The sequence below is a fragment of the Quercus lobata genome, chromosome 3, assembly GCF_001633185.2.
Source record: "Quercus lobata isolate SW786 chromosome 3, ValleyOak3.0 Primary Assembly, whole genome shotgun sequence".
Lineage (NCBI taxonomy): Eukaryota > Viridiplantae > Streptophyta > Magnoliopsida > Fagales > Fagaceae > Quercus > Quercus lobata.
In genome coordinates, this window is record NC_044906.1 from 38,675,407 (window position 1) to 38,700,914 (window position 25,508).

Genomic DNA, 25,508 nt, shown 5'->3' on the forward strand with positions numbered 1-25,508 from the left:
GATCTTCTATAGAGTTGTCTCCCACATAGGATATACTGAGTTGCCATCATCCTAATGGAACGACGTTCTCTCTTATTGGCACCATTCAGATATGCCCCTAGTTCCAAGAACTTCATGATGTCATAGTACCATGAAACTTCCTCTTCCTTTATGGTCATTATTGAAGCTTCGATTTTCCTCTTGTACACTTCCTCATAACTTTGCTCAATCTCTAAGAGTCATATTCATACTCCCTCGAGTATTTCTACCATGGAGGCTAAAGTAGCTAAAACATCTGCAAATTGATTTTGAGCTCTAGGGATGATTGTATACTCAATCTTGTCAAAGGTCTTGGTCAAGTCCTCCAAGTATTGTTGATAAGGCTTCAAATGTTCCTCCTTCACCTTCCACAACTTTTGCGCTTAGGCTATAACCAAAGTTGAATCCCCAAAGACTTTGGCCTCCTTTACCCCTAATTCAAGAGCTTCCATTCCGGCAATACAAGCCTCATATTCAGCCATGTTATTAGTCGCTTCAAAGTTCAGCTCGATTGCTAAAGGTATGTGAGATCCCTCGGGAGTGATCAAGAGTACTCCAATCCCATTCCTACATTGGTTTACGGCTCCATCAAAGTATATCTTCCATGCTCCTAACTCAACATCCAAAATGTTCTCATCTGGAAAGTCTTCTTTACCATCTTCCCCCTTTATAGGATTCTCGACACAAAAATTTGACACGACACTTCCTTTGATAGTTTTCCTAGCCACATACTTCAAATCAAATTATGCTAACAAGATCAACCATTTTGACAATCTTCCACTCAAAGCATGTTTCTCAAAGAGATACTTCAATAGGTCCATTCTTGCTACCACCCATATTTGGAAAGGTAAGACGATATGTCTCAATTTCTATACGGCCCAAACAAGTGCAAAACATGAATTTTCTATGGGAGTGTACCTAGTCTCATAATCATGGAACCTCTTGTTCAAACAGTATATGGTCCTCTCATTTTTGTCATTGTCTTCTTGTGTAAGCATACTTCCAACCGTATTCCCTATGATAGAGAGGTATAGGAGTAAGGGTCTTCCATGTTATGGAGACACTAGGATAGGTGGGTGGATGAGATATTCCTTGATAAGCTCAAAGGATTTTTGGTACTTATCGTTCTATGTATGTGGTTCATTCTTCCTTAGCAGTTTAAAGATGGGCTCACAAGTAGAGGTGGGCTTGGCAATGAATCGACTAATGTAATGTATTCGACCTAAGAAACCCCTTATTTTTTTTTTCTCACTTTTGGGTGGAGGCATCTCTAAAATAGCTTTAATCTTGGATGGGTTAACTTCTATCCCTCTATCACTCACTAGGAAGCCTAGCAATTTTCCGACGGTTACTTTGAAGGTACATTTTTGGGGGTTCAATCTTAGCCTATACTCTTTAATCCTCTTGAAGAACTTCCTCAAGTTTATGGTGTGGCTTTCCTTATCCTTGGATTTCACTATCATATCATCGACATACATCTCTACCTCGTTATACATCATATCATGTAGCAAGGCCGTAGCCATCCTTTAGTATGTTGCCCCAGCATTCTTGTGGCCAAACGGCATCACCGTGTAATCATAGATTCCCCATTCGATAGTGAAGGTAGTTTTGGTCACGTCCTTGGGAGCCATTTGATTTGGTTGTACCACGAAAAGTCATCCATAAAAGACATCAAGGCACTTCTTGCCGTGTTATCCACTATGACATCAATGTGAGGGAGATGAAAGTCATCCTTAGGGCATGCCTTGTTCAAGTCCCTAAAATCCACACACATCCTCATCTTCCCATCCTTCTTAGGTACGGGCACAACATTGGCTATTTATTCGACTTGGTGCATGGGTTTAATGAACCCTACCTTTAATTGCTTAGTGACTTCCTCCTTGATTTTTAAAAGCCATTAGGCCCTCATTCTTCTCAATTTTTGCTTGACGAGCACCATGTGATCATGAGTGTCAATGTGATGTTGAGCTATCTCGGGGTCAATTCTAGGCATGTCCTCTTAGGACCATGCAAACACCTCTTGAAATTCTATGAGGAATTCTTGAAGATCTTTTCTTTCTTTTTCATTTAGAGTTGAGCCAATTTTAATTAAGCATGGATTCTCATCATTGCTTAAATTAATGGCTTTAAGAGTTGGTTCCATAGGTTTAATTTTCTTTTCCAATTGTCTATTAATTTCATTTGAATCATTTAAGTGTAGAATTTCAATGTTAGGAGACACATCAAAATAAGCCAAATAAGAATTCATCTTATTGAAAATATTGAAAAGTACATTGGAACTTGCATTACAAAACTCTTTTCCCATGTTTTTAGAAAACCCAACCTAAGTCCAATTATTAATGGGCCCCACACTATGCATGGTGAATTCTTTCTTCTTTCTTTCTTAAGGCTTGCTACTCTTCCCATTGTCTTTCTTCAACCAGTTTTCCTTTTGGATGTCTTGTCTTCCATTGGACTTGGTTCAGAGTGATTTCTAGAAAGAAGCCCCATTTTCATTAAGTTCATCTTCCAATTAAAAGTTCCTTTTTAAACTTCAGATGTCCTTAGAAAATTCTTAAGTTCATTTTAATGGAGTCCCAATTACAATACAACTTCCTTCCCTCTTATGGATCCTTGCCTCTCATTTACAATAAAACTCTCATCTTACTCTCATGGGCTTTCATTAGAATGTACTTAGGAATTTTCAACCCTTTGTCTCAAACTTGGGCTTGCAATGTATTCGTCACTTTTGGGGTTTCGATTCTTTATTCATTATTTCATCATTTTTTTCTTGGAATAGCCCTCTAGTTAGAATACATTGTAGCATTCCTCTTAAAGTCTATGAAATTCTCATCATTTTGGGCCTAGGCATGCAACAAAGAAACCCAAGACTAAGGAAGTTCATTTTAGCTTTGAAGGATGTTGGATGCTAAGTCCATAGCATATTGTTACCTTAGGCCCAAAGTCTTTTTTTTTTTCAAATGGGCTTTTTCCATTTGGGCCTATGATAGCAATTAAGCTATGATCTTATGAACCCTTGAAGTTAAGATGTGTCTTCGGATTTTAGGGATAAGCCTCTTATATGTGAGGACTTCTTTTCTTTTATCTCACAACATCTTAGGGTATACCATAACTTTAGGGCCATTCTTTCCATTTTATACCTTTTATTTGTCCTTTAGAATTAGGTGAACACATGGTGAAAGGTTGAACAAACAGGAGGTATATAAAGGGTATCCTTTGTGATACGGTCTAGGATCTCTCTAATATGGGTAGGCTCCCTAAGGCTAAAGGGATAGATAAATAGGTCACTTACAACTAGGTGGGCTATGATTCCAACCAGGTGGGCTATGATTCCAACCGAGGGCCTAAGTGGACCCCATAGTGGATTGGTAGCAAACCTTTAACATACTCAAGGCCTATCATAGTCGATGGCATCGATTGTGAGTTGGAGAGATGAACTTCGGAAGACTTGGGCCCGTATGGAGCCTTCCACCTTCCCACTCATTACTAACCAAGGTTAAGGGACAAAAGAACAAGTGAATGTGTGTGCAAACAAGTATTAAAAAAGCTTTTATTAAGGTTAAGAAATAAGACACATAGGAATTAAACTCACCATCCCCAGTGAAGTCGCCACTGTGGACACACGGGGGGAGTTGTCACCTAGTCTTTGCAATGGTCTAGGAATCATATATATAGCGTCCCTTTGAAGAAGGACATTTTGATCTTACTATCAGAGTATGGGTTCAGAGTTTAGGTGCGCTCTTAGGAAGGTATTAGGCACCCAAGATCGCCCAACCCTAAGGTTGACCTCCCATCATTGTGTCTTATGTCTTAGCCCTATTATAAACTATTTAAATACTTGCATTATAAACTCACACACATACTAACATGTATCTAACAAACAACATGACATCTTTAACCCTAAACAAGCATACTTATCTAGCATAAGGAAAGATCCAAGCATTCATATTCATCTCTAACATCAACTCAAGATCATATCACAAATGCATAAACATTTTCAATGCATGACTTACCTTTCACTTACCTTGTAGCAACACAGCACCCATGGCATTCATGCATGAACATGTGAATGGATGGTATTAAAACGAAGAAACCCTAAGACAAACCCTAATCTAAACATGTGATAACAAACAAGCATGTGAAAAAGTGGACAGGAACTTATTGGGCCTAAAACATATGAAAAAAGGCCAAACAAAACATATGAAGGCAAACACACACAAAAAAAAAAAAAAAAAAAAAAAAAAAAAAAAAAGACATAAAACAAAAAACAAAACAAAAAAACAAAAAAATTAGGGTTTCTGGGCAACGGCATCACGCACACTAGAACAAGTCTACATAAATATAATCAAGCCTACGTGTGCAGGTTAGATCATGCGTATGTAGATCCTTGCCCAGAAAACCCTAAAAACGCAGAAACTTAGCAAAACTTCAAAACAACAATTCTAACACCCTAACATGCATTTTAAGCATACAATAACTTAAACCTAACCTAGGAAGGCATATTAGAACATATCTTAACAAAAAAAAAAAAAAAAAAAAAAAAAAAAAAAAAAAAAAAAAAAAAAAAAAAAAAAAAAAAAGAAAAAAAAAAAAAAAAAAAAAAAAAAAAAAAAGAAAAAAAAAGAAAAAGAAAAGCAAACAGGAGTATTTAAAGGCAGAAAATAAAAGAAAGGGAAAAAGAGAATTTTAGACTAGATACCTCACACAAAAGCTTTCCAAGCTTTATTTTGACCGTTCCGCTTAGTCAAATCTATTCACAAACCAATAAGAAAGTGATTAGCAATGTTAAACTAGAAGGATTGGGGCCAGAAAATGTCCCGATCAAATAAAATTAACTTGAGAGTGTTTTGTGAGAAACTCCCTTTTTGATTCACTATTTTCTTATGAATATTAGGTTTTTCCCGTGAGATTTCTGTGTGTTTTGAAAATAAATCTTGTAAGGCTTTTTATAGTTGAAAAAATGGGGTTTGAAATAACTCCAAAACGATGTAGGATTCATTTCAAACCTTAGCCATTATTGCAGAAAACTTGCATTTCTTATGTTTCTGAAACCTTAGTTGCATACACAAGAATGTGCCTGTGTACGCATCCTTTAGCTTGAGTAAGTAGGCCACGACCCAGTACGTAGCCCGAGGGCCTCTTTGGTCATTTTATTTTCAAAAATAGATTTTTGCTCATTTAAAAGGTTATATTTTCCATTTTAACACTCCTCAAGTTAATTTAATATCTGTTTGGGCTTTAAACTAGTCTTGGGCCTTAAAGTTCCAGCATCATTGGAGATCAGGGGTCTGAGTCATAAAGGGTACAAAATGCGATATCTACATTGCCACCTTTATGACACTCTATGAACAACAAACCAAGAAGGTTGACGTGTAAATGATATCTAAGGCTCTCGCCAAAGCGCAAGCTCCTATGCCATCTTTCATTGTTCAGCTAGTTCAACCAATACCCCAAAGTAACACCAATGTCAATTGTGGTACCACCCAAGCAAATTTCCTAAGGAAGAAATTCAGAAATGACACTCTTTTTCTTAGTTGTATCCAATTTTTCTAGAGAAACACTTGGTATCTCCAATTGTGCCCAAGCCCATCCTTTACCCAATTATTGTGATTTCTCCAAGAAGTGTGACTATCATTTTGGGAATCCTAGACATAACCTGGAAGATTGTTGGACACTCAAGAACAAGATCTAGGATTTGATTGACCAAGATATCTTGCAGTTCCTAAAGGAATTATCTCCCAACATTACGAAGAATCGTTTGTCACCACATGGTGAGAACAATGTGAACATGATAGTGGAAGAACAACTTGAGATCGTAATGCTTTCTCATTTTGTCTCTTGGAAAAAATGTATATGAAGCCTTAGTTAAGTATAAGTACCTCTTGAAGAGGTCTTTTGCATGCGAATGGATTTATTAGTACCATAAAGAGGATGTAGGACACGCTATCACCGAATATGAAGAGTTCAAGAAGCTAGTCCAAACCCTTATAGGTTGAGTAATCATCCAATATGAAAAAATGGCACAAAAAGGAGAGGCATTGTATGGAAATTGAGGGTTGCCCTCTACACCCTTATTAGAGGAGAAATACTCAAACCCTTATGGAAAAACTCAAAGTCTATTTCAAAGAGTATTTAGAGAAGTTGTGAAAGCTTGCCATGGAAGAAGAAGAGTTTCTAGGTGAGGTCAGCCTAAGTGCTGTCAATGAGATTGAGGTTGCTAAGCCTAAGAAGATTGAATAAATTATCCTCGAACCTACCTAAAAGGAGGCCCCAAACTCATCATATAATCCACCCCAACCATAATGATAAATCCCTAATCTAAAATATCCATCCCAAAAGAAAACACTCGAGGTGTTCACCCTATTGGTGATATCTTATCCCACACAAAATTCCTCAAAAAAGTCCAACTTTGTCCTAAGCATCAATATTCAACTTGAAATTATTCAAGCTCCATAACCCTCCCCATACACAAACAATTGTCATGCCCCTTGGAGCGATGAAGTCAAGATGATCTCAAGCCACAACTCTAAGGTGGAAAACATAATTTGTCAACCGATTTAGGGGATCTACTTGAAGTGGACAATGTTTTGTATTCAAAGAAGTGGAGAAGAGAAAGAAAAAAGCTAACAAGAGGATTAAAGAGCTCGTAAGAAAAAAGGTGATGGAAAAAGATGTAGAGGACTTTTTAAAGTGATTTGCCAGAGTGACTTTGAAGTGGTTCATCAATGGAAGAAGCAATTGACCTAGATTTTGGTTTTGTCCTTGTTGTTTTCATCCGTAGCCTACCGCAATACCTTCTTGAAGGTGCTTAAGGAAGCTTATGTCCTGACCAACATCACTGATTCATCTTTTAAGAATCTTGTCACTACCGTGCTTGCCTCCAATCAAATTACTTTTTCTAATGACAAGTTGCCACTCGAAGGTACCAGTCACATCAATCCCTCCAAATTTTTGTGAAGAGCAAAGACGTGGTGGTTTTTAGGGTCTTAAATGACAATGGGTTTGCGCTCAATGTTTGCCTTATGTCCATTGTGAGCCTTTTTGAGATATTAATCCATTATCAGACCAAGCAATGTGATTGTTCAAGCTTTTGATGATACTAGTAGAGAAGTCTTTGGCTAAATGGACCTCAAAGTTGAGATTGGGCCTCAAGTTTTCAACATCAGGTTCAAAGTCCTTGATATTGATTCATCCTACAATATCTTACTAGGATGACCTTGGTTGCACATGGCCTGTGCCCTTTCATCCACCATCTACCATCCACCAAAAATTGAAGTTTATAGGAAGGAACCAAATGGAAATTGTTATGGTCAAGGAAGCAATGCTAATCTTTCAAGAAGTGTTTGTGCCCTATGTGGAAGACAATGCCACTCTTGATGCTTCTTTCCATTGTTTGAAATTGTGTTAGTGATTCACCAAGTTGCATTCATGATCCATAGCCTACCCGAAGCAGTCATCATGGTAGCTAAACAAATGTTGAAATTCTTGTATCAACCAGGATAAGGTCTTGGAGCCCTTGGTCAATAAAGAAGCTGTAAAGTTGTGATTTACAACTATGTTTTATGTTGGCTTTATTCTATGACAAAAAGTGTTGTAATTGCATTAATTTTGTTCCTTGTATATTGTGGGATTTTATTGTATTGGGTTTAGTATTAAGTTGGTGAAGAATCGAGCATGAAATGAAGATTAGTGCAGTTTCACAACTAACTCGCAAGAAGTTTGTGAGAAGAGTAACCTATGAAAAGACCACGTGAGAAGCACATGCAGGAAGCTGAAGAGTTAAGTGCCAGACTTCATTTTGCGAGTACTTTGCAAGATAGGCCATCTCGTAAGGTATCTACGAAACATGCCTAGAGGATTTTAAATGTGACTTTCTTATCCTTCATCCATACTATATATACCCTCATTACCCATAAACGTAAAATAGGCTATTCAGAAAAAAAAAAAAAAAAAAAAAAAAAAAAAAAAAAAAAAAAAAAAAAAACCCTAGATAGGTTTTCTACAACACAACACACCCATGTTTTAGAGAGAGAGCTACTCAAACACAACCCAAACCTTGAGAAATCATTGTAGCCTCCTCTTTCCCTCTCCCATTGTCATACCTTGAGAGGAGAATTATACCCAAACACAACTCACAACTTTTCAGAGTGTAGAGAGTGTTTTGGAGCTTGAGAAGCTTTGAGGATATGCCAAAAAAGCTGATGAGGCTTGGCAGATACAATTGGGCGTATTGCAAGATCCGGAAAGTTAGAGAAGACATGATTGAGAGAAGTCAATTGGTAGTAGGAGCTTGGAGGGCTCAAATACATTGGGTAAACTAGACTTGAAGGGTCTTTTGTTATTTGTGTACTCCAACTTTATTCTCTAGTGGATCGATTTCGACTTGAACGGTCACATAGAGGTTTTTCGTCGAGTTTTTTGGTTTCCTCTTTAATAACACGTCTTGATGTTATCTTGTGGTTGTATCTCTCTTCCTTTACTCTTGTGCTTTACATTTTATTGTTTGTTGTTTATGTTTATGCACTAGAGTAGTTATCGGTTCATTGCGCACATTTACTTTTATTCCGCACTTTGATTAAGTAAAAGTAAAAGCAATCTTGCCGTAATTTTTAATTGGGGGTCTAAACAACCTCTTGTGTTTTAGCATAAAACAAAGATGGTTTTGGTTTAGGGTTCAAACCCATGAGGTGTGACCGTGCCCAAATTAGAGAAGAGAAGAAGGAGAGGCGACTTGCTATGCTAGAGGGAAAAAAAAGTCCCAATGTAAGCAAGATAGTCATCCCTCATATCCCAGTCACTTTCTTGCACCTATTGAGGTCATAATGCTTGAAGGATATAAAGATGAGCTAGAGTTGTCCTTTCTTTTTAGCTTATATCCTGAGGACTTAATGTGTGCATCCTTAGGATTTCCAGGGATGTTCCAGCTCCTGCTACTACTCATACTATCTTGAAAAAGTTGTTGGCCATTGGACCACCAAGCCAATGAGGATCATGGTTAGTACCTAGGTTAAGTAAGAAGTGTTCAGAGGACTGTTGCACCCTTGTCAAAAAATAAGACTAGAGCATTTCCTTAGTTTGTTATGTCGTGAGGAAGGAAGACCTATTTTGTGTCATTATCCATAGGGTGTCAATGTTTGACATGACTCGCGAACACAACACTGGTTTTTGCAGGCTAGCGTTGGGCCTCAACGGGTTTTGGTTATAAACAAGTTAACCCGAAAGCGACATAATAAAAAAATGTGTTATAAGCGGGTCAACTCATGTAACTTGCAATAGACATTTTTGATATGCAAATTTATTTGTGTCAACCCGAAATTACTCATTTAACCCAACTTGTTCAACTCATATAACAAATAAATATTCATTTTATTTTAGATTTGTTAAATACCTTTTTATATCCAACCTATATTTTACACTTAAAAAAAGAGAGTAATTACAATAACTTATATGTGATATAATTGTAGATTGAAACGTTACAAACTCTAGATCTCTAAACCCTACAAATTCTAAATCTATAAACCTTCTTATAATTTGTTGAACTATATTATTTTGAATGTGGGTTGAAAACTTGAAGTGTATACACTACTTTTAGAATGTAAAAAAATTTATTTCTATATATGAAAGTTCAAATAGTGTATAAAACACCCTTGAAAGTTTAGACCTCCAAATACAAAATAACCAATTCAAGTTTTATGACAAACAACTAATGTACGGAAAATGAATACAAGCTATAAACAAAATTGGTAATCAATCTAAACCAATTAAAATCATATCCATAGCAGATAATAAAAGGCAAAGATAAAGGGAAGGAAGATACAAACACACAGACAACACACAATGTGTTATCGAAGAGGAAACCGAAGCCCTCGGCGTAAAACCTCTCCGCCGCCCTCCAAGCGGTAAGTAATCCACTAGAAAATGTAGTTGGGATACATGAACAGCAATAGACCCTCCAAGCCTAATCTACCCAGTGTACCTAAACCCTCCAAGCTTCTTGCTCCAACGAGGTTGCGCCGAACCTGTTTCTTTTCTAACTTCCCGGATTCCGCTACTTGAACATGGCATCAACCAATGTAGATTGGTTCCTTCCTAACTGCTTCACAGAACACCAAACAGTCCTCTCACAGTAATGGATATGGTGAGAACAGGTTTTGGTAAAAGACCTCTCAAGGGTTTAACAATGGAGAGGAAGAGAGTTGAGAAATTTGAAGAGACTCCTATATAAAGATTGTAGATGAATCAATCTTGTTTTTCTCTAGGGTTTCTCTCTCAAAATTCTCTTTGGAAGCTCTCTTTCTTATGTGGGTATAAAGGGTATTTATACTGAAGTGAGAATGGAATGTGAAGAGTCAGGTTTTTGAAAATAGGGGTGGCTCGCGGCTTGACTGAGTCGCGAGATCTAGCCGCGTGATAACAGAACGGCTAGTTGTTTTATTTTCTCCTGTAGTGCTCAGCTAGCATGACGCTTCAACTTCTGGCATGCTTGGCACGTGTTCTGCTTCTGGTGACTTGAAACCGTAAGTCACTCGCGAGATCAAGTCGGAGTCTCTGTTTTCTTGCACACTCTTGAGCATTTCAACACTCTGTCTCACTCACTATCCTTACAACAATCCCACCTAAATACAGGGTTACTAAATGCTGAAATACAAGCAAATTTGGCACGAAATAAAGCCAACATGATGGTTGATTAAATTCAACCTTACAATATGGATGTTATATTTAATATTAAGTGGGTTGAAATGGGTTGTGTCATATTCATGTCAACCAAATATGATCCGTTTTTTAAGCGTGTTAAGTGGGTTGGGTTGTGTTAACCCGTTTCATTAACATATCAGTTTAGGGTTGAAAGATCATGACACAATTATTAAATGAGTCGGGTTCGAATTGAGACATTTAGTTGAATACCTTATCTTGACACGACACGCTCACTTGAATTGACACCCTGATCGTCCACTCATCTCTTAATTGCCGCCTTGAGGAGCAATCGGTCCATTTTACTGTCAAGATGAAAAGCCTTAACTTTCAAGAACAAGATCCACTTGATTTTTTTATGAATTTCAAAGGTAATTTCATTTTCTTGTTTTTTGATTGAGCTACTAAAGTGTTGATAATGGGCTATGTGCTATTTGGTTGGTTCAGAATTATATTTTGAGCTTGATTCAACTGATAAAGTTGTTACGGATTTTTCTTTGGTTTTTTTTTTTTTTTTTTTTTTTTTTTTTTTTTTTTTTTTTTTAAGCTTAAATCTAGTTATATTCTAAGATGTGCTTTAAAAAAAAAAGGATTTCTAAATTTTATTTTGAGAATTATGTGAAATTATTAAAGTTCACTGTATATTGTTTGTGTGAGTTTTGCCAAAATTGTTAAATAATTAATTATTTGCAGAATAATTGTAGTATTTAGTATATTTGTATTATTATAAAATAGGCTTCAAAAAAAATTATTATAAAATAAAATTAGCAATAATTTTGAAATGGTACGCAAAAATACGTGTATACTGAAATATTTAATTTGAATAGATAAAAACAAAACACAAACAGTATTGACAATGTTTTGAGCATTATTACTCAGAGCCCAAAAGGCCAAACAGGAGATAGAGAAAAAATATCTGGAATAAGTACATCCAATCCTTCTTTTCATGAAGATCATAAAATAGAAAACAAGTATGCCTTGGTTTCTCAAGCTTTTCTAGATCATGTCGCAGTACAAGATGAGATTTTCCGAGAAATTGCGTGGGCCCACAAAAGGTTACCTAGGCTCTTGGCCTTTTTTGTCCTATCCCTGCAGTTAGTGCCTAGTGACGTCATCAAGCATTGGGTTGTACATCACCAATAATATGCCTTCTCCACAAAGTTGAGGTCCCTTAAGTAGGAAAAAAAAAAAAATATATATATATATATATATATAAAGATTTTACTAAGGATTTTACTAATAATAACTTTAGGTACACAATAGTAAATTAATTTTAGAAAAAATTTATCAAATTTTTTTTTCAAATCCCAATAAATTTTTTTAAAAATGAATTTATTAATGTGTGGCTTAAATATTAAAAAATAAATACAAAATTACAAGGGGTACTATATGACAAGACAATATTTTAGGGGAGTGCTTGGAAAAAATTGCAAATTCTGGTTTAGTTCATTTTTGCAATGAAAAGTGCTTGGAAAAAAATTTTAAAATTCCAATTCAATATTATATATATATATATATATATATATATATCTGCAATGGAAAGTGTTTGGTAAAAATTCAAATTTCGGTTCAATGTCTATTAATAAGACTGAAATAATAACTATGGTTCACTGGTTAATAAAATGAAATGATGTCGACTTAAAAAAGTAACTCTAATAACTTTTTCTGCCTTTTTTTTTTATTAAAAAAATCTACACATTTAGACTTATTATACATATTGTCAAATAGAATTATCATGAAACTTTAGTATATTTTATTGAATGTGCATTGCATGTAATTTGCACGGCACAAGTAGGAGATGGAACTTCAAAAAAAAAAAAAAGAAAGTAGGAGATGGAGGCGTTTTGGGAGTCCATCTGACAAAAGCAGTACTGGCCCTGACTAAGTTATATAAAAATATTTGTAAAAGAATCTGACCATTCTTTTTTCAAGTGGTGGAAAGCAAAGAAAAGGAGATGAGCACTGAGAGCAAACAACAAATAGACACTTCACACTACACTAACTACTGTGGCTCTTTTTTTATGTGGGACTTAAGGTTAAAGACTTAAAAGTACTCTTGGCTTTCCCTGTCTCCTTGTATTCTTTCTCTCTCTCATTGATTATTATTAGTAGCTAGCTAGCTAGTTCTCATGAAGACAAGGGTACACCCAAAATTCAACAAGATAGAGGTTTAAACTGTGTTCTCTTTCTCTATCTAGCTAGCAGCTGTGTTCTACTGTACTCTACCTTTCTTCTCTCTGACTTTACTGACTTCCTACCATCATCATTCATATCTCTCTCTCTCTACTTCTCCCTCTTCATATTTATTCTCTTTATATGTTCCTCTACCCACTCCACAAGTGGTAAAAACTAGAAAAACCCAGTAGCCTACACTAAAAGTTAAGCATATGCATATCACTGAAGCCCACTCTGCAATTTTAAGGTACTGTGACACTGAGAGTGAGCAACTCTTATCACTCCATCTAGATATTTTGGTCCTGATTATAACTTTCTTTTGCTTTTGGCTTTTTGTTTCTTTGTTGCTGTATGGTTGTTGATGCTGCTCAAAGTTCCCTACTTTGTAATTTTTCTGTTGTGGATTTGGGGTTTGTCTGAGCTGTTGTTACTTGTTTGTAGCTCCTCACTTATTTGTTCACCTTTAATTCTTATGGGTTTTATTTTTTAACTTTTGATATGTACAGAATTTTAATATTTTGTGCTTCCATTATGGGTAGCTGGGATGATGATCCAGTTTTTTTGATGTTGATTGTTGGTTTTCTGTTATAATAATATACCTATATTTGATGCAGTATGTGATTTCTTACCTAAATTTTACTGTGCTTGTGTGTTTGGTAGTGGTGGGTTGTGGTAATTTCACAGTATAGTTAAAATCATTTAAGGGAAGGTGCTACTTGTTAATCTCAAGTAGATCATCCGAAGTCAGATACGATCATTTTCTTTTGGTAAGTACTTTGTTAGTAATTTGCTTGCATAAAGTAAATTATAAAAACAGTAGACTTATGCTGAGCATGAGGAGTGCTTTACTAAATTCCTAACCAGTACTGGGTCTCTCATGTTAAGGAATCATCACTCATTATAGAAGATGGCAAATACATTTATATGTAAACATTTTTAGAGATCTTCTACGGGCCTTTACCATCACAAGTCAAGTTAATATAATGTGAGAATGTTTTAGGTTGCAAGGTATGATCTTTAACCTTGAATATGGGTTCCATTCATGTAAAATTCATTGATACAACCTAGTGCTATACATTCCCTGCATAATAGGGGATCTTTCCATCATTTTGGCTGTATTTGGTTCATGATAAATGCTTATCCGAGATATGGTTGTCAAACCTCCCATGGGGTCTTTTTTTTTTTTTTTTTTTTTTTTTTTTTTTTTTTTTTTTTTTTGCAGTAGTTTGGTTAATTGCTGCTTTGCTTCCACACCCCCCCCCCCTCTCTCTTTAAGGATAAAATATACTTTTTGTTCTTGAGATTTGGGATAAGTTTAATTTTGGTCCTTTGAAAAGTTTGAATTTGGTCCCTCATATTTTGCGGAGGTTTGATTTTGGTCATTTAAATATGGAGTTGATTTGATTTTGGTCCTTTAAATGTGGGATGGTTTGATTTTGGTCCCATTAATATGGGCCGGTTCGATTTAGTTCCTCAAAAATGGGGTTCATCATTCTATTAGTCACATTGACAAAAAAAAAAAAAAAAAAAAAAAAAAGAAAAAGAAAAAAGGAGGGACCAAATTCTTCCCTTTTAAAAATTTTAGGGACCAAACCCAAACTTATTAAATTTGATGAACCAAATTCATTCTTATACCAAATTTCAACGACTAAAAGTATAATTTAGCCCAAGTGAGTTTTGGTCCTAGGGGAGGGGAAAGGGGAGATCCGAACTAACATAATGACCTCCACTTTTTTGAGTCGTGGTCCTCAGCTGATTGGGCTACCCCTGAGGGTTAATTGTTGCTATCTTATAATGAAATTCAGTAAAGTTGAGGTATTCTACTTGTTTTTAAACAATTAATTAGCACTTATGGTGTTATAATATGGAATAATAAATCCTTGTTCTAGAAAAGGTTGTATTGCATCTGTATAATTTAAAAAAAAAAAAATATTTCATCAAAACAATGTCTCGAATCTAGAGACTTAATTTGGCTTCCATGGTCACAATTGTAGCAACCCAATAAAACACATCTTCGCTCATACCCCAAAAGAACTAGTCTAGTCACAATTACTAGGTTGCCCATTGAATATTGATTAAGTGTGTGTTGTGTGGGTGTGTGTGTGTGTTGAGCCCCACATTTGGCATATATTGGGTTGATTTGGGTTTTGTTAACAACTATAAGGAGTCCTAATTGTGACTAGACTAGTCATTTTGGGTATAGCACAAATGTGGCTAATGCTTTTTTTAGGTTGATTGGATATTGATTGAGTGTGTATTGTGTGGATTTGTGTTGAGTTCCACATTGGGCATATACTGAGTTGATTTGGGCTTTCCATGGGATAAGTTCAAACTCTTGTGTCTTTTCATGTCAAATTGAGCAATCTTCAATGATCAAGCAGTTCATCTACATTCAATCAAATTCTAAGTTTCAAATTTCCTATCAACAATGAAGGAACTATTAGCTGAGCACATATTGCAGGAATTTTGAATTTTGAATCTTGGATTATTGATTTTGAATATGCTTTTCCCTACTGATGTTATTTGGGAATTTTGATATTCTTGATATTACACATTGAACAAAAATATTTTAATATTGAGCCTTTAAAATTCCGAATTCCAACATTTTCGGAAGTGCTCATTGTAATTAGTAGTAGTGGTTATTGAGGTTGTAGTTGTTTTAATATATTAACAACTGCTGCAAACATCAAAACATCAGCAATTATAAAAAAACTTCAACAGTACGGAGTGATATGAGATCATCTAGAATTCTTGTGGCTATGTCCCCTAACAGATTTGAAAGTTTGAGTTACTGATCATCGCTGTCATACTTTTGCCTTTTTTTCCTCCCATCTGCTTTAATAATCTCAAATATGTATATATATAAATAAACAATGGATCTTGAAAAATTTGTGTTGCTTTGTAGATCTCTTTGGAGTGAAAGCATCAAAGGTGAAGCAGTTGCATGTGGCAAAATCTATCTGCTGCGATTTTTTTCATGAATCTTCAAATACTGCATTTTAGCTTGTTCTCCATTGTCAAACGGAGTGATAGATGTGATTTCTTTTAATAAAGGTTGTAAGATTGTCAACTGAATTTATTTTTGTGGAAGCTTAATAATGTTATTCACATTGATGACTGCCTGCGTATTTTACACTTGTTGGGATGACAAGTTCATCAGGTGCATCTTCTATAATAAGCACTAAGGACCATCCTTGTAATTCACTGGATGATTGATCTTTTGGGGGCGACTTGACTTATTCAACTTGAGAGAGAAAAAAGCTAGAGGAAGACAAAAAAATTACACTAGTAGTAGTTAAAAAGGACACTTTAATTAAGTAGGTGACAGAGAGTATGATTTTGAATAGGATAGAATGGCTGTGAAGAATACATGTGAACAGCCCCAATTTAGTCAGTTGGGGATCCATAGTTAACCCTATAGTTTTGTTGCTAAGGCTTTGTTGTTGTTATAATACTGTTTAAATGGTAGTTTGACACAGGTTTTCTGCATACTGTAGACCCAAAATCAAGAGTTTGAAACATGGCATCAAATGTTGCATTTCTTCTTCTTTTTTTTTTTAAGGACAGGCATGTGCATATGTTTGTGCATTTTTTCTGTAGTACATGGATGAAGCACAGCTAATGTTTTTGTATATATGGAAGAACCAGAAGGGTGCACTCTATACTCAATTTGAGCGGTATTGGCCACTGTATATACAGTGAATAAAATGTTTCATTGTCCATGCAGGTGAATAGCTAAGTGACCACTGTCAGCAATTGGCTTTATCATTCTTTCATCGTTTTTGTCAAAAGAAACAAGCTCTCAACCTCATGCACTACTCAAACATGGTAACACCAAATTCAAACTTGGAATCTGAGAATGAGTCAGAAGTCAGCAGCCAAGTAGCTTCAAATATACCTGTGCAAGAAGCATCTCTTGATCTCTCCAAGGACAGCACCACTAATTCATCCTGTCTCACAAATGCAATTAAGCCTCAACCAGATCCAAAGCCTGTTTCACTCGACTTGACACTCCACTTCAGCACCATTGATGCTAACATGAAGGCCACAGATGAGACCGGTGAGGCAGCAGCCCATAATTCTGCAGCAACAGTTCCAAGGGTTTTCTCTTGCAATTACTGCCGGCGCAAGTTCTTCAGTTCACAGGCGCTGGGAGGCCATCAAAATGCTCATAAGAGGGAAAGGACAATGGCAAAACGTGCTATGCGGATGGGAATGTTCTCTGATAGGTATACTAGCTTGGCTTCTCTTCCCCTTCATGGTTCTGCATTTCGGTCCCTTGGGATTGAAGCTCATGCTGCAATGCACCAAAGAATACTACCATCAGAAAGGCCTCCTCGAGGTGGAGCAAGGTTTGAACAAGGCTATTTTGGAGTACCAATGTTTGTTGAAGATGATGATGTGGGACTGTTTTGGCCTGGGAGTTTCCGGCAGGTGAGTGAACCAGTAGGAGCAGTTGGTGGTAATTTGGCTATGGAATTAACTCAAAATTCAAATATGAATTTTGTTGTGACAGCACCCCCACCGAGGACAACTTCATCATCCCCTGATCTTACTTTGAAACTTTGAGATTTTTTGTTTGAATATCATTGTCTTCAGACAATGTTCCCTTTGTACATGAGATATGCATTGGCATCGGCTATGAGCTCTTAAATATTTCTTTTTCTTTCGTTTTAATCAAAACTCTCTTCCTTTTCTATCTGTTCTGGAAAGATGTTACAACTGTTGTATAAGAATTTCTGCAGGTTGAACTTAATTGGTAGAGCTTGCCAAGTAATGTTGATAATAGTGTTCACCTCATAAGTTGTTATCTTCTTCTTGTTCGGGTAAGTAGTTAAAACTTCTTTCTGTTTCATTGATAAACTTGCAATTTTATAATTCTACATATTTTTCTTTCCTTTTGGTGGATGATGTGCTTTAGTTTACCATTTTAAGATGGAAGAAGCAGCCCCTTGTTTAATCTCAATATGTTTTGACACACTATTTTTCCACAAATTAATATATCATCCAACATTTGTACGTAAAAACATCCTTCAAACATGCATTTCCGGCTGCTCTTTCCATTTTAGCACTTATTATTTGCGTTTTTTTTTTTTTTTTTTTTTTTTTTGTGAAGACGATTGAGAAGAGCAGGCCTGATCGGGTCTCTCTATCGGAAGGTAGAAAAAAATAAAAATAAAAATAAAATTCCCATGTATTTATTTTTCTAGTGTCCGTATATCAGGTCTCTCTCAGTAGCTGGAAGGTGATTTCTGAAATGATATATACCCAATCCGACCCAGGCAGGCAAGTCAAAAGCATTCAAGCTTTAACTCAGCCTTGAATTAGGCACTTCACTTGCAGCTATGGTACAGTGGTAACTTATATAACTTCTTCACAATTTGGCCTATCTAACATGCTATAAAATGTTTCATCATTGGTTTCCTAATTATTTATTTGTGGGTATGAGTTAAATTTGTGATTGTCCCAAAAGCTTAAGCTGTTATTTAATTACTTAACCATAAGTTAACACTTTTCTTCACTTGTGGGCCTAAACTTCCCCTTAATAAGTAGGGGTCCAACAAGTGGGAGTATAACATTTTAAATGAGAGGTAGAGTAAAGCCAATGATCGAATTCAGGATCTCCTGTTTTGATACCAAGTTAAATTACCGATTGTCTCAAAAGTTTAAGCTGTTAGGAAATGGTGAATATAGTCACTTAACCATAAGTCTAACAATATGAATTTTTTTTTGGCTTTTAATTTGGTATGATGGAGGGAAGTTGATTTAAGTTATCTAACCGTGAATGTCAATATTATTCCTAGGGGTGCATGTTGAGGCCAATATCCTGCACAGCACCGTCAACTATATCCAAGCTACCAATATTTGGACTTTGTATTGTCATCTTTATTAATCTTTGATGTTTGCAATGAAGGATACAAAAAAGTTAAATTGGTTTCACAATGATGCAGTGTGACAAACCAATATAACTTTTGTGTGATCCTTAGGATAACTAGATAAGAGTTACTCTCCAGCGGTGAGTTCAAAGGACCCTGCTAGGGTCCACGTCATTAAAAAAATAATAATAATGATAATAAATTTTTTAAAACAAAAATTCCGGATAAGAGTTCATAGCTGAAAGGTAGCATGTTGAAAAAAACTGTACATTAGTTATGAATATGATATCGGTGCCTCTGGAAGAACTAAAATTTGCCGAGAAGTAGCAAAATGTTTGCAAAAACTAGATTTAGAAATGAGCTTTGCATCGAATTCTGTCCCTTTTGAAATGGAATGAATGTATCGTCATCTTAATTAGCATGCCTTTTTAGGTAACCTGCTCGTCCTAGCTATAGTATACTTTTTTTTTTTTTTTTTTTTTTTTTTCTTTTTTGGGATAAAAATGCATAACTTTATCAAGATGAAAGATAAAAACAATACTTCTTGAGCTAAATCTGACTTAATCATACTCGTATTTTTCTCTATTCAAGTTATATAACTAACAATATTCTTAGCATATTAAGCCAAGAAGTGTGTTAACCGGTTGCCTTGTCTTCTGATACGAGATATTTGTACTCATCTAAACTCTTGAAACTTATGGCAAATCTCCTCAATAATTTTACTTATCGTAGTTGGGCTCACTCATACCATTCAAAGCATCAGCCACAATCTAGGAGTCACACTTTATAATAACTTCCTATATACCCACATCCCAGGCAAAAATAACACCTTCTTCCATTGCTTTAGCTTTCAACAGTCCCAATGGGAGAGGCAGGTGCTTGTTTAAAGCTACTGTTACTCTTCCCTCATTGTCTCGAATAATAGCCCCTTCACTGGCTGACTGAGAGCTAGAAAAGATTGCTCCATCAATATTAAGCTTATACAATGGAGATCATGGAGCTTCCCCTTGGGCATAGACCGGATCCACATGCGGAGCAACATTGAAGTTGGCTATTTGAAATTTGTCGAGCAGAAATCTAGCCTTGTGAAGAATTGCCCCACTGACTTGACTCAATTTACCTTGACAAACTTCATTCCAATTATACCATGTACTCCATGCCACCATGATCACGAGCTTCAGAATTTCTTCCCCTAGTTGTTGCTCAAATTTTAGGTGCCATAAGAGATCGATAAACTCAGGGAATATCCTCCTGTGAGTATCAAATGGAATTCTAGTGAGTTTCTACACTTTTCAAGCTTTTTCCCAATCCCAGAAGATATGATCTCTGGCTCACAACCACACACTACGCATAGAGGATCCTCAGTTATCTTCCTTCGGTATAAGTTATCCTTCATCAGTAGTATGTTTTTACTAGCTCTCCAACTAAAGGACCTGACCTTGTTTGGAATATAATGCTGCCACAAAATTTTCCCCCTTTTTATTTTTTATTTTTTTTTTATTTTGCACATTGGACGAACCCCTAGTAGATCCGACACACCCTAATGTTGCTACTAACCTATATGCACTCTTGACCATGAAATTCCCATTTGGTGAGTACGCTCGTACCATCCAATCAGCAGGCAATCTCATACTTAAGGGTATACTCTATATGGCCGAAGCATCATTTGGTGAAAAAATTCTTTGATCATTGCTGTTAGGGTCATATTTTCTATATAATTGGCTAATTCTTTGACGAAATGTACTTTACTTATAATTGAGTAGATTTAAGTTGGGTTTTTAATTTCAAGAAGTATGTTGTTCGAACATATCAAGTGGTATATTTAAAGATATGAAGATTAATTCAAGAAACAAGTGAAGAAAAGCTGATTCATTAAGTCTCGACAGATACTGCTATGGAGGATTAATGAAGAAGCTCAATACAAGCTTGACACAAGCTCGATTTATCGAGATCTATGATTTTTAGAATTTTCAGATCTGAAATTCGGCCCATGATGACTTGTTTGATTAGGAATTTTTTTTTCTTACAACCCTAGTCATATATAAAGCTTATTTTAAAAGTCATCAAACACAAAAATAGAGACCTAGAACTCATATACACTGTGTGAAGCTATTGTGTTTATATGCCTTAAGGTTTTGTAATCCAGTGTTTCCTGATCTTTATCGTTTATGAAGTGAAAAACTTTGCAACCAACAACATTCAATCAAGTTACTAGAGTTAATCACGTACTGGGATCAATGCAAAGAAGTTAGTCACGGATTGAAGATTTGTGCAACAAAGAAAAGAAGACTACTACAATATCAAGTTCATTTGGGTATTGAAGTGAATGTTCAAATGTAGGTTGGTATTTTGGGATAGGCTAAATTAGTGGTAAGATTCCTTATACTTGTAACCGCTTGATTATTGATTAGTAGATTTTTGAGAGTGGTGACCTTAAATTCACCTAGTAGGGTTTTTGCCTTGCGAGAGATTTTCCCCATTTATCAACAAATCACCGTGTCAATTTTTTTTTCATTGCATTTAGTTTATTTGGTGATTTGTTGATCTCTCCATGATTTACATGTAATTTGACCTAATTAATCAACTTGGGTAATTGAATTAATTAACCGGAGTCAATCTATCTTAACCCAACAATTGCTGAATTCTAGGCTCGAGTATAAGGGTTGATGAGAAGTGATATAGTCACATCCAAAGGCCTAGGGGTGACAGTGAAGGTAGATGGTTTATGTAAATCCTTTAAGATATTAAGAGAGAGCCTATTACCCACTTGCCATCTATACCCCTTTTTAACAAGAGATTGTGATGTCATGATACTTCTCCATGCATAGGAGGGGTGGCTTCCCATCTCTACATATATAAAAAAATCACCGTTTGGGAAATAACGAGCCTTAAAGACTCTATAAACCAGTGAATTTGTAGCTATTTCTAGGTGCCAGCCTTGTTTAGCCAACAACGCTTAATTGAAGGCCTTTAAATCATGAAAACCCAAACCACCTTCCTCCTTGGGCATACACATCTTCTCCCAACTAAGCCATGCCATTTTATTCTTGTCATTAGCTTGTCCCCACCAAAATGTACGCATCATACTAGTCATCTCATCACAAAGATTGTTAGGAAGCTTAAACACACTCACGGTATATATGTTGGCATCGCCTAAGCAATAGTCTTAATCAAAATTTCATTCCCAGCATTGGAAAGCAATTTTTCTTTCTATCTTGATAATTTATTGTTCAACCTCTTAATCAGTTGGTAAAAAGTATTTTGCTTATTTTTCCCCACTAAAGATGGTAAACCCAAATATTTCTCATTTTCCTCTATAATATTATCCCCTAAACGATTCTTAATCACATCTTGCATCTCCTGAGGAGTGTTTCAAATGAAAAATAAGGAAGTCTTCTCACAATTTAACTATTGTCCAAAAGCTTGCTCATATTTTCCCAAGATTGTTATTAATGTAGAACATTCCTCTTTTGTGGATCGACAAAAGATAAGACCATCATCAACAAAAAAATAAAATGTGAAATTTTTGGCCCACGTGTACAAGTTGCTACTCCCCTGAGTGTCCCTTGCTCCCCTGCTTTTTTAAGTAATGCTAATAGTCCTTCTGAACATATTAAAAATGACAAAGGCAACAAAGCATTCCCCTAGCGTAAACCTCTAGTAGGGGTAATGTTACCATAAGGACCATTAATCTTCACTTAATATTTAACAGAACTAACACATCTCATCGTTAGCGCAACCCAATTTGTATGAAAACCCATCCTGATCATAATTTTTTCCAAGCACCCCCATTCCACCCGATCATAAGCTTTACTCATATCAAGCTTAAGGGCCATCTTCTCCACTTTCCCACTTATCTTCTGACTAATATGATGCATAGTTTCAAAAGGAACTAAAACATTGTCTGTGATAAGCTGATTGAATATAAAAACACTTTTGGTTCTCACTAATAATACGAGGGAGTATGCGTTTTAAACGATTAACAATGACCTTAGAGGCTAGGCGAGAAATAACATTACTCAAACTAATAGGTCTATATTGGGTAATTTTGTTTGGGTTTTTAACTTTAGGGGCGAGAACAATATGAGTCTCAAAAAAATTATCCAAAACTATACCTAAATTTAAAAAGTCCAATACAATCTGAGTAATACAATTACTAACCATGAACCAATAATGTTGAAAAAAGAGAGGAGACATTACCTCTGTTAATTCAATGTTGATGACTTGAATATAGTAAGGTGAAAATACATTTTCGGGCCACCTAAAAATCGAAAATCGTTACCATTTTGGTCGATACCACCATCTCAGCAATGGAAATTGCCTATGTGGCAGACAGAGTACACCGTTGGTGTATTAGATGCCGACATGTCTAATATATATATATATATATATATATCAACATATAAATTAATTTAAAAGATTAATTTCTCAAATTTAATTTAGTTGGAGTTCTCTTTCTCTCTCTCTCTCATCAACCCAATGTCTCTGCGAATCTCCTCCTCCGATGTCATTGATTTTGTGGTGCACAAAGGGAACAGAGTAAAAGGTCTTGTAGATATAGGCCTAGAGAGTGTTCCAGAGCCTTACATTCGTCCAGTGTTTTGAAGAAAGACTAGACCTCACTCAACCAAATTACAACACGAGAATTCTATTCCTATCATTGATGGGATGACCCAAAAAGGTTGTAGATTCAATATGTGATGCTGCTAGCAAGTGGGGTGCCTTCAGTGGCGAAGCTAGGATTTAAGTTAGGGGGGGGGGGGGGGGGGGATTTGTATATGATATATGTACTTTCACAAAATAAAAAAATAAGTCAAATATTATAATAGCTAAGTACAAAGGAGTTTTATCAAGGTTCATGATGGATTGTGGCTTTCCAAGCGTTGCACTTTGCTTTCCACATTGGTATGTAAGACTGCATTTTTGAAGGGATTGATTAGGGCCTTTCTGCTAAAATACGGTCGGGAAACATTAAAACTTATGTGTAAGGCATGGTAGTGGAGGACTTGTGGTTACTTATTTATTTACTTAGAAGGTAGAGTTATGCTCTGTTTCAAGACTAAAGAAACAAAGTGAAGTTTTAGTCGGCTAAATTATCATTAAGTGTGATTGATTAATGCTTTTGGTTAGATGAAATTCCTCACAAGATAAGGAAGATCTTTGATCTAGATTGCTATTTCTATCAAAATAAAAAAATAAGTTGGGGTTTTTAATAAGCATTAGTTATGAAACTAAGGGTTTCTTTTGGGCAAGCTAGGGGGGGGGGGGGGGGGGAGTTGCCCCCCCTCGACCCCCTCCCCCCCCCCGGTCCGCCCCTTGGTGCCTTTGGAGGTTCTACAAAATGTGAAGAATGCAGTTCGTAGCCTCTTTTAGCTAACATTTGAAGAACGAAAGAAGTATCAAAGATTAAACAATCAAACCCACAACCACTACAATCAAACCCAAATCACAAATCTCAAAACCACCACCACCACCACCACCAATCAGTGCTGGATCTGTATGTGAAGCAACTAATGTGGTCGCCTAAGGCCCCAAGTAGAAAAAAGGCCTTCAAATTTTTTACCAATAGAGCTTTTTTTAGTATTACAATAGTATTAATTAAGTCCAAATATTAAACAGTAAATAAAATGATATTTTTTTATCAAATGAAAAATAAGAAAAAAAAATGTTACGTCAACAATATTTTTCACAATACTTTCAGAATAAATCCTAATTGGTAAGTTGTTACAGGGTATTATTGACAACAAAAAATTAATTTCAGTTATGAGTTCAAATTAGAACTAGTAACAAATTAACACTTAGGATTTGTTATGAAAATATTATGAATGTAGCACTTCTTAAAAAATAAATAAAAAAATTCACAACATTTTTCATAAGTAGAGTTGACAAACTTCTACTAGTTTTTATCTAAGTTCACCACTAACATCTCTTTTTTACTTGTCACTATCAATTTATCACATCAACAGGTGTGAAAAGTTTTGTCAAATTTTTTGTATATAGATTTTCAAAAAAAAAAAAAAAAAAATCTATATGGTTCATGTTAAAAGTAGTAATTTTGCATCTAAAAGAAGATAATAGAATTTAAGTAATATTTAATTTAAAAAAAAATCATATTTAAATATAGAAAATGCCTCAATTTCAGTTTTCTCCTTAAGCCCCCAAATATATTAAGCCGGCCCTGCCACTGATCCAAGAGATACAGAGAGAGAGAGAAGAGAGAGAAAGTTAGAGATTTAAGAAAAAAACAACCCACCACCACTAATCAAACTCACCATCACCACCACCACCATTTCCTTCTGGCAATTTTGAATTGCTCCCTTTATAGAGAGAGAGAGAGAGAGAGAGAGAGAGACGAAAATGGCTTCTGTCAAAAAAAAAAAAAAGACGAAAATGACATTTTGATTTGAGTTTGTGTGGGTTTCAATCTTTAAAATTTAAATTTGTAAAGTCTTTATTTTGTTTTTGTTTTTGAATTTTTTCAGTTTAAATTAAAATTGAGAAATAATTTTTATTTTATTGGCTTCTGTCAAAAAAAAAAAAAAAAAAGACGAAAATGGCATTTTGATTTGAGTTTGTGTGGGTTTCAATCTTTAAAATTTAAATTTGTAAAAGTCTTTATTTTGTTTTTGTTTTTGAATTTTTGCAGTTTAAATTAAAATTGAGAAGTAATTTTTATTTTATTTTAATTAATTTAGATACTGATTTGGCATTTTTAAATGCCACATATATTTTTTATTTTATTAGATA

General features: G+C 35.4%; 2 protein-coding genes across 3 annotated transcripts; one reads left to right on the forward strand and one right to left on the reverse strand.

Moving 5' to 3' along the window:
* Nucleotides 1-401: 401 nt before the first annotated feature.
* Nucleotides 402-1,541, reverse strand: LOC115980864. The gene is made up of 3 exons (XM_031103072.1): nucleotides 1,271-1,541; nucleotides 937-1,033; nucleotides 402-738 (listed from the first exon to the last, which is right to left on the reverse strand). The coding sequence occupies exons 1-3, from the start codon at nucleotides 1,539-1,541 to the stop codon at nucleotides 402-404; spliced, it is 705 nt and encodes a 234-aa protein (XP_030958932.1).
* Nucleotides 1,542-12,706: 11,165 nt separating this feature from the next.
* On the forward strand, nucleotides 12,707-17,685 carry LOC115981668 (zinc finger protein 4-like). Of its 2 annotated transcripts, XM_031103958.1 has the most exons (3): nucleotides 12,707-13,132; nucleotides 15,791-15,939; nucleotides 16,613-17,685. In XM_031103958.1, the coding sequence occupies exon 3, from the start codon at nucleotides 16,696-16,698 to the stop codon at nucleotides 17,452-17,454; it is 759 nt and encodes a 252-aa protein (XP_030959818.1). In that variant the 5' UTR covers nucleotides 12,707-13,132; nucleotides 15,791-15,939; nucleotides 16,613-16,695; the 3' UTR covers nucleotides 17,455-17,685. The 2 variants fall into 2 exon arrangements, with proteins under 2 accessions (XP_030959818.1, XP_030959819.1); XM_031103959.1 differs by lacking the exon at nucleotides 15,791-15,939.
* The last annotated feature ends 7,823 nt before the right edge of the window (nucleotides 17,686-25,508 follow it).

Bases quoted from the DNA above. Each gene is read 5' to 3' on its own strand.
- LOC115980864 (XM_031103072.1), bottom strand. From the start codon at position 1,541: ATGGCTACGGCCTTGCTACATGATATGATGTATAACGAGGTAGAGATG. The intron at 1,034-1,270 runs GTGAGAAAAAAA...TCTCTATCATAG, and splicing joins AGAGATGCCTCCACCCAAAA to GGAATACGGTTGGAAGTATG. The intron at 739-936 runs GTACACTCCCAT...GTATGTGGCTAG, and splicing joins TTCCATGATTATGAGACTAG to GAAAACTATCAAAGGAAGTG.
- LOC115981668 (XM_031103958.1), top strand. From the start codon at position 16,696: ATGCACTACTCAAACATGGTAACACCAAATTCAAACTTGGAATCTGAG.